The 9,021-nt window shown below is 44.9% G+C and overlaps 2 protein-coding genes and 1 long non-coding RNA gene across 8 annotated transcripts; 2 read left to right on the top strand and 1 right to left on the bottom strand.

The window, feature by feature from the left end:
* The first annotated feature begins 50 nt into the window (after positions 1–50).
* On the top strand, positions 51–5,767 carry tmem192 (transmembrane protein 192). 6 transcript variants are annotated; one of them, XM_088372546.1, is made up of 6 exons: positions 51–75; positions 967–1,116; positions 1,204–1,465; positions 1,544–1,666; positions 4,347–4,452; positions 4,681–5,767. In XM_088372546.1, exons 2-6 carry the CDS (start codon positions 985–987, stop codon positions 4,793–4,795), a joined length of 738 nt encoding a protein of 245 aa, XP_088228672.1. In that variant the 5' UTR covers positions 51–75; positions 967–984; the 3' UTR covers positions 4,796–5,767. The 6 variants fall into 6 exon arrangements, with proteins under 6 accessions (XP_088228672.1, XP_088228669.1, XP_088228673.1 ...); XM_088372543.1 differs by having other exon boundaries at positions 964–1,116; XM_088372547.1 differs by having other exon boundaries at positions 73–92.
* Positions 5,740–8,150, bottom strand: apela (apelin receptor early endogenous ligand). Its single transcript, XM_088372551.1, has 3 exons — positions 7,912–8,150; positions 6,438–6,578; positions 5,740–6,004 (listed from the first exon to the last, which is right to left on the bottom strand). The coding sequence occupies exons 1-2, from the start codon at positions 8,006–8,008 to the stop codon at positions 6,490–6,492; spliced, it is 186 nt and encodes a 61-aa protein (XP_088228677.1). The 5' UTR covers positions 8,009–8,150; the 3' UTR covers positions 5,740–6,004; positions 6,438–6,489.
* Positions 7,466–8,774, top strand: LOC148399756 (uncharacterized). Its single transcript, XR_015857856.1, has 3 exons — positions 7,466–7,677; positions 7,923–7,984; positions 8,059–8,774. It is a non-coding gene; the product is annotated as an uncharacterized LOC148399756 (long non-coding RNA).
* The last annotated feature ends 247 nt before the right edge of the window (positions 8,775–9,021 follow it).

Below are 9,021 nucleotides of genomic sequence, written 5' to 3'. Positions count from 1 at the left end.
TTATAGAATATGTTTAAATATTTGGCGCGTTTTGAGAACGTAGCGGAAGTGCCATACGTCACGTGACAGACATCGGTGAGTGCTGGATTTTGGTAGGCACCGGTTTTGCTCATATACATTTACTCTCACCCAAACTGTAGCAAACCGTGACATGTATATCTTGTGGCTAAATTCAGCCATCACTAAAAAAGCTAGAATTGACATTAGTTTCCGGAATCGCAAACTTTTTTATTTTCTTCCGTCGTGTTAGTCATGTGATGATGATGTTGTCGTACGGAAAGCTGGAGGCACCAAAATAGCTTAGCACTCGTTAGCTTTTATTTCGCCACTTGCTAAGAGTTTGTAATGTTTCGAAAAGAGGGCATATTTTAAAGTAAAATGGAGTCCGGGGGAGCCTTATATAATGTAAGTATCCAATAATTTATATCTCTTAGTCGTATCTTTGCTCATAATATCGTATTAGCCGAAAAAGCTAGCATGGTTTGTGTGTTTTTTCATGACAACAAAAATACTTATGTTAGTATGTCCTCGCTATATTTAAAAATGGCACATCCCATTTCGACATATTTGAATTTTATCTGCCAAAGAATTATGATACCTATAAAACAATATTTGTCACAGAAGTATCCATCTGTCTGCAAGTTATTGACAGTTAAATTGATTAGACTCTCCTTATGGACTGAACTAATACATTTGGCTTATTTACTACATAAGACGAGAAAGTTTTACAAATTACTGCTTGAGTTTCACCTGTCCTTTTTGTATTTGCTGTAAAACGCACTTATTCTCATTTATGTGGTCTTTCTAGAAAATAACAAAATTTAGTGTCAAAGCATTGCTTAAATAGGAATTGGTCTCAACAAAGTAAATTGACGTGATACATCTGGAGGGACAACCTTTGTCGAGTATGTTTGGGAGAACCTAAATTTAATCTGGATTGTTGTAGAAATCACTGTTTTGTAGCAGGCAGGCTCTTCGGTGGACATGACTCGCAGCGAGGAGGATTCCCTGGTGGACGGACCGCTCATTTCAGCAGATGCCCTCCACGCCGCCATCAGGAGAGAATTTCACAGCGTGCCCACCGCTTGCCACGCCATCCTGCTGTCTCTGCTGCATGTATGGACAGAAACACACAAACACATTCCAAATCAAAAATTCCTTGGGGAGTTAAAAAGGGGCTTCTCAAGTTATATGTTCTTCTAGGTGGTGTACGTGGTTCTGTCTGTGTGCGTGGCCGTGCTGTGCGTGTTAAAAGTGGGCCAGGAGGAGGTGTGCGCCAGCATCCTAGGGTCCGTACGGGGTGACAGCGCCGTGGTCTTCGGCAAGGTGGCCCTGTGGGTGCTGGTTCTGGTGTTCACCCGCTGCGCCCAGTACCACCACGGCCGGGCCCGCAACCGAGGCTACCTGCGCTTCTACAGAAGCACCAGCACGCTCAAGCAGCTTCCTCTCGCCGTGCACTCTGCAGGTAACGGCCTGCGATGTCACGGCGTAGACGCTAGGTGGAGCTCATGTCACGCTAAGCATGGTCTACCTGTACACTTAGGGAACGTAATGCTGTTGGTCGTCATGGCGGCGCGGCTGCCTGTTGACGTGCACACCTACGTGCTGATCGGCGTGTTGGCCTTGGAGCTTCTTGTGGCGTTGCCCTGCCTCATCTACTATACAGGTAAACATTTTGGCCAAAGAGATGGTTGGGGAAAAAAAAAAAAACAACACCCAAAGTTTTGGTTTATACTCAAAACTACCAGAAGGGGGAGCTACAGTGGTACCACCTTTGTAGGTAAAATAGTTACTAAAGGGATTTCATAAGCAGCGTGAAGGAAGACACCCTGTTCGATCTCATCGCTAACTAACACACACACAAACACACACACACCAGCCCCCACACAATGTGCGAGGCCATTGGCATGACAATAGCCGCCCTGCCCTTTTCAAACCCGACGGCATGACAATCGAGCATTCTGCTTCGTCCTCCATCCCTCCCTCCCTCCCTCCCTCCCTCCCTCCATCCATCCCGCAAGTGATCTGCTGATCTTTCACTTTGGCTCACGCACACACGCGTACTCCATTCCGAGCGTGCCTGGAGTCACCGTCCCATTCACACCGCGGCCACACTGAGGTGAAGAAGGAAGATTGCAGTTACCGAGTGTCTGATAGGATATTGATCAGGTAGATAGTCTTATTGAAAGGAAATCCATATTAAAGGCCTATTTTGGCTGCCACGGGGCACAGATGGCGAGATAGCACACACACATGCAGGTGAAGATAAGCTATTAGTGTTTAGCCTAGCCACAGGCTGGCGAGCCCTCGGCCACTCCGCCCTCACACACACCCACATTGTCCTTATGTTTAGTGTTTGTGGAGGTCAGTATGTGCCACATTCCTGCTTGGATCAGTGTAGTGAGCCGCGACGCAGAGGCAAGCCCCCCAAAAAAAGCAAATGTGGATTTAGGATATTTAGCTTTCAAGGATGAACTTAAAGATGCAGTGTAACCTCTAGGGAGGGGGGGGGGACCAAAGCTAGGGCAAGCCTGAAGTCCATACAGGAAGGCCTCGTTCCACTTCTCTTTGAAGTGCATGCTCGATTGTGAGTGTGAGTGTTTGCGTGAGATTGTGTGTGTTATTTTGGGGGGCTCCGCGGTATGTTTCGGGCCTCTCATTTGAACATGAATGCGGCCCACGCGCTCCACGCACATCAAAGCCGCTCCTCGGCTTTCAAAGGCTCGCTGCTTCTTGGCTGCAAAACCGCTACAGGGCACGTGGTGGCTATGCCATGCCAAAAAAACGAAAATGTACCTTAGCGTGGTACTCGGCAGCTAGCACAAGCTAGGCTAACGTAGCAGTCAATGTCGGCGATACTTTGAGCGGCGCCAATTGCTAGCATGTTTGGACTGCTAATTTAGCCACAAACATGAGGTAGCATTAGCCTTTAGCTCGTCGCGCCTCGCCGTAATCACCTCGAAATGCACACGACCGATTGCTGGCCGCTGACCCGGGCACGGTCTGAGCCCCGTCCGTCTTGTCAGCGCTCTCTCGTGTGACAGCAAGCGAGAGAGAGAAAGCGAAACTGACATGGAGGTGCGAAATGCGGCACCTCCTTTCAACTGCTCCTTCCATGTATTCGTCCATCCATCATTGGCATGTCTTGTTTGACCGTTTTCAGCATCCACGATTTATTGAGTCCCCACCAATTTCTCCTATCACGGAGCAACAACATTTATCGGCAAAACTAACCCATCAAATATGATAAATACACTAAATTGATTTTATAACAAATGTTTTGGGAATAGTACTGGAGGTGTGTCATTCCACAAATCAATAAATGCATCAAACTATTGTGCTTTGTTAAATGCTTCTCACATACCGTTTGTATTTACACTCACACACACACAAGTGTATTTAGGGCCTCATTATGCAGGAATGCTCAGTATTTCTTTGGATTGTGTCGATGCTGCGACGGAGCAAAGCAAAGGTTGCCCTCTTTAGAATCTCCTTGACAATTTCCTTCGACTAATGACGCTGCAGTCTTATCAATACTGTCAGGCCCGCTACCCCCAAAGGCACTCGCCATCATCTTAGCGAGCGAGCTAGCTAGCTATGTCGTCTCCCTGAAAACAGCTCGGTGCCATGCCTGTAAATATTCTCATTCATCCCAGGACAATGTTAGCCTAGCACAAGCTAGCGTAGAGTTAGCGATATAAGAACAGAAATGCAAAGCATTGCGGGCATTAGCTTGTAAGCTAGCTGATGGCTAGCGTCTCCTGTTGTGGCATTGAAAGCTCCATTGATATTTATTTTCACTTGACAGGGAATAATTTCATTTTGTGACACACATATTCTGCCTTCTCCTGCGGCGACCACCCCGATGCTCCACACTTTGCCGCTGAGCCCGCCCCACCCATTCCCCCCCGAGTAAAAGTATATGTTTAGGGCGTGAGAATTGGAGCTTTAAGTGCAGGATATGGCGGCCCATAAGAGCTAAGTGCGGGTTATAACGGCCCATGTGTGTGCGTGTCCAGGGAATGGATAGCCTTTAAAAGGGGAGGAGGAGAAAAAAAAAAAAAAAAAAAAAAAAAGCAGCGGCTGTGCACTTTCCCACCTGCATCATTATGGCGTCTGAGAAACTCTCACTGTCAGCTTACGTCTTTGTGTTTTGGGACCAAATATAAAGGACAATCGAGCAGCACAATAAATTGGATTGCAGCATTTAATCGGAATTCTAAACACCACTGTATGTTGTGACTGAGCAAGATTTGACCTTTGACCTGCTTAAGTCTTGCCACAGTTCTCCCACCGCTGTAAAAAAAAAAAATTGACAGAATGTCATCTGCTTTTGCTTCCTCCAGTCAAAGTGATGATCTTCAACACGAAGCGAGCGGCGCCCGACGTCAGCCAGGAAGAACACTCGCACAACTTCAACGTGGCTAGCTTACCCACGGAGACGGGATTCCGGTAGGGCCACATGCACACACACACTGTAAAAGTTGTCTCTGCCATGCTTGTTGACACAGAGGTTAACAGTGGAGCTAATAATGTTAAAAGCTGGCCCCTCCCTCTGAGCACACTGCAAAGCCACCAAAACCTTTACTGCCGCTATTTTTTTTTTGCCATGTCGGAGACTGGGGCTAGTTCTTTCAAGCGGTCCTCGTTTTGTAGCGTTAACGTGTATGTGTGTTTCAGAGAGGGTTCCTGCCTGGAGGAGGTGGTGGAGAAGCAGGCGGATCTGATCGAGTACCTGAAGCAGCATAACAGCTTGCTGAGCAGGAGGCTGCTCAACCTCACCGCCCAGCACTGAAAAGACACTTTTCGGACCCCCATCGAGCACCATTTGAGCGAGACCCGATTCAGGTCAGACGTGTACTTGCCTCGGATGAAGCAATGTGGTGCCGGTGGGGGGTGCACTGAAAATGGCCGACGTTTAAAGAGGCGTCGCGGGTCACAGGTGAAGGCAAAGTTGGGGGGGGGCGGGCGTTATCACCGAGCGTCCCAGGAAAGCTGCTACTCTGTCTTTTTTAAAGGAGAATTTGAATCTATATAAGTACTGTGCTACGCCTCATGTCTTTTTTGTACATAGCAGTGCTTACTGATTTTTTTTTTTTTTTTAGGACCTTGAGCATTTTTTTGTGGTCATTGTCTGTTTTTTACCACGACTTTGACCATATGACCCTCAGCCGTGCAGATTTCGTGGCTATTTACAGCGGTGGGTATCCTCACATACAGCAGGGGCTTATTGTTTTCCCGATTATTTTTCTTTTTGTCCCGTTCACCCACTCATTCGTATTTTTTTTTTTTTAAACTTATAATATATTTATTTTTCATGGCAGTTATAATGAATGTTAATTGTTTTTGCTATTTGTAGTCAGTCCGGGTCTCTGTCCTCCAGTTCTGTGTATTGCGTATTCCATTTTAACAGTCTAATATCCGTAACGTTATTTGTTTGCGTGACAATTTGCACTCGACTGTGCTTGAGTTTTGATTCGATATGTTGAGATCTGTACAATAAATACCACAGAATTACATCTTTGTTTTTAACTTTTCAAGAATCCATTTAGCTTACTATAAAAGTCAAAATACTTTTCTGTGGATTTGTCATTTGAACTTTCATGTTTCATGAAACAAAGTAAACGTGGACTGACTTTGGCAGTACATCACCCAGTTCTTGACGACACACACACAATGATAAATCCAGAAACAATACACTCAAACATTTTTTTTTATTAAAAGGAATAAAATGTATTCAATAAACATTTGAAGTGCATCCAATGCATGATACAGGCTCTATGTACATCTGTCCGCAACATGGCCGCAAGCAGCTCTTTGGTCCACAGCTTGTTGAGTCCAGCGCCATTTTCTTTAGTACTGACTTGATTTTTCTTTTCTTCTTTGGCTTATTGATAAAACAAGGTGCTTGGACATTTTTAAGATCGTCTTTTGTGCCCCTCATTCTCTGGTTGTTATTATTCGGAGTTTATGGTAGTTGGGCTCGCACGTGCTCTCGTCAAACCTGCAAGAGAAAGTAACAGTGGTTGGATTATGAGCCCCAACTGACAGCGAGGGAGGTAAACTCCAGTTCAGCGTGCCTGTGCCGACATAAACGAGGGGGCTCAGGCATTCGTGCCCCGCTTTTAATCCTTCTTCCGCGTCATTAGCCAGATTTATGTCGAGCAGGGGTCCCGCGCGCCTCTGCCGCTAATCACACACACCTACTCAAGTGCCACCTGCAACCTCTGGTACCCGGGGGGAAACCATTTTGAGTTAAAAGCCCAAAGATGCCATGAAAGGGGGCCCTTGCACCTCCTTTTTCAAGGCCAAACCTCAAATTGATCACCAAACTTTGACAATTAAACAGTGTCTGCAAATTCGCATCGCTCAAGGATAGCTGTTTCCGTTCGGCCAGTTTGGGTAAATTCCTCTAATGTAAATAAACGTTTGCTTACCTGTGGCCTCTTTAAAAGCACCACAAGATTTTTTTTGTCCTCAGCGGTCTCATCAGGGGAAGGGCACTCTGGAGTGCAGAGGTAGGCATCGTCGGTGCAGGCAAAAGTGTCGGTGGTACTTTCTCCTCACATTCAGGAAATCTGCAGACAAGTTTGATGTCATTAAGTGCACTTATTATTATGATGACACATTTCTGGTGGTGGGGGGGGTCATCATTCTCCAACACCAAAATCACGTCAGATGACTTTAACTGTACTTCAGGTTCAACCCCCCCCCCACTTCCCTAATAAAGTGGAGCACAGCCACCAAGCACATGACCATTTCCAAAGTCCCTAATAAATCCACTGAGCTCCCGCCGTTCACAAGCTGCAGGCCAAAGCCAGGAAGAGCATAAAAAGTGCCAGATGACTTTATGACTCCCCCCCCCCCCCCCCCCTCCTCATCTTCCAACCCCCATCCCCGATAGAAGGAGAACCCCAAGCCTGGAGGCATACAGGTCTTTACATTCTCCTCCCGTGACATTTTGTTTAATAAAAGCTTGGGGGCGTATTTGCATGGCATCTTAACGCCCGGATTAACAAAAGCACCCGACAATGGAGACCCACCGAGTTGTGTGATACCCCGGCGGCGGTACTCATCTGCTGATGATCCCCCGAGTCTCCAAGCTCTCGTTTTATACATCTCACCTGTTGCATTGCAGCTAAGTGTATAATTAAAGCCAATCGTAAAAACCAAAGTGCCCACACATGCAGTTTCGGGTTCTCGAGCGGGTAATTTTCCGATTTACGATGTTTTGTGGGGGGAAGTGAACGCATCGATGAGTTAATGACATAAAATCGACTCGTTTTTATTAACTCACACTTAACCAGCAAACAAAGTGATTTGAGCCTAAGTATTTGCCGTGTAAACATTTTGAAATTATATTTGTTCAAAAAACGTGATATATATTTATCGAACAAGTCTTTCGTTCAGGAAGATTATATAATTTACGACGTTGGCGGTGAAACGTGAACGCATCAATCAGTTGCGATGATTGGCGATAGTTACGGTGCAGATTCACTGCACTATGAACAAATGTAGTTGTTTTAGAGCTATTTTATTAACAATAGCGCGCGTTTTTTTAATGAAATATGTCCATTGTTTTTTTTATTCCCCCCCTCACTCGTTGCATTAGTTACGGTGTTAATGGTGGGAAGTGAACGCCTCAAACATTTAAGGGATTCTGCAGTGTTTCTCAAGGTAAACTCAAATTCTCAATTATTTTACTGCATTTAAGCGTCGTATTCAAACTGAGAGTGACTATATTTCAATATTTTTAGCTTTTTTTTGTTTTTGCAATGGTATTAGCACCTCTTTTTGTCTAATTTTTAAATCGGTAATTTATCCTAAAAATACATTGGTGCAACGCTAGCCGGCAGATGTTTCCACTACAATCAGGGTTGACTTTCGGGAAGTTGTTTAACTTCTTCTTACTTGTCCTGGAGATGGAGGCTGGTTCCACCACCACTACCACGGTGGCCAACAGCATCAGCAGCAACGTGAACAGGTAGAACAGGTTGAAGATCCTCATCTTGGGTTTGATGAGTCCTGCTTCTTAGTCTTACTGGTGGTTCTTTTCAGCCCAGAAAGAGAAGACAGTGCCGGTAGATGATCCTCCTGAAATGGGTGATGTCTCTGAAGCGTGTCCACAGTATTTTCCAAAGACTTGAGAGCTAAGTGACAAAGGTGCTTCTCCCCCCACCTCCTTTATACTGGCTTCTCCAGCAGCCCCCCACCCCCAAGACCACCCCTCACCCTCCACTTCAACTTCTCACACACACAAGCACGGCACATATTGACCCCACATGTAGAGGGTAATTCAAATGACAGGAAACCCCCCCCACACACACACACGCGCACACCCGAGCCTGCAACTGTCCTCTTGAACACACACACACGAACACACAACAGTACACACTCCATATGTGCAATCAAAATACAGTAACAATCTTGACTTTCTTTTCCTCAATATTGCAATTTAAAATGCGGCCCTCGTTCTTTTTCCTTGTATTCGTTTTAACAAACAAGCCATAAATAAATCTGTATCTGATAAACAATATCAGATTTATTATACATAAATATTTTGGTTTTACAGGTGAGGTTCAAACAAAAATAAATGCAAATGATCCCTGAATTAGTCATAAATAAAGTAAAAATAAAGTAGTAAAGTAAATAAATAAAGTCATAAATATTTTGAATATTATTATATTGAATATTATATTATATATTATATTATTATTATTATTACACTCATGAAGATACTTTGTACATTTTGATTTGGGGCAAAAAAAAAAAAAAACTTTCCACCTCATTAGTGCGTCTGCTCGTCTGTCCGTCCGGCGTCTCCTTTGCAGCGTTAGCGACTCCTCTATTGAGTGCGGCGCTAATCAATTAGCACATTAAGATGAAATGTTGCCCATTACATGTGAATGAGGATTAAGGCAAACAGCAGGACGCTAATGGAGCGCCAGACCTGCAAAACACTCCCTGAGACTTTGAACAAGCATCTCCCTTAAGAAACCCACAAAAGACAACACTGTGTTT

The sequence above is a fragment of the Syngnathus floridae genome, chromosome 4, assembly GCF_059516105.1.
Source record: "Syngnathus floridae isolate MCC-2025c chromosome 4, RoL_Sflo_1.0, whole genome shotgun sequence".
Classification (NCBI taxonomy): Eukaryota; Metazoa; Chordata; class Actinopteri; order Syngnathiformes; family Syngnathidae; genus Syngnathus; species Syngnathus floridae.
The sequence above is the reverse complement of the archived record's forward strand: the minus strand, read 5'-3'. Positions and strand labels throughout refer to the sequence as shown.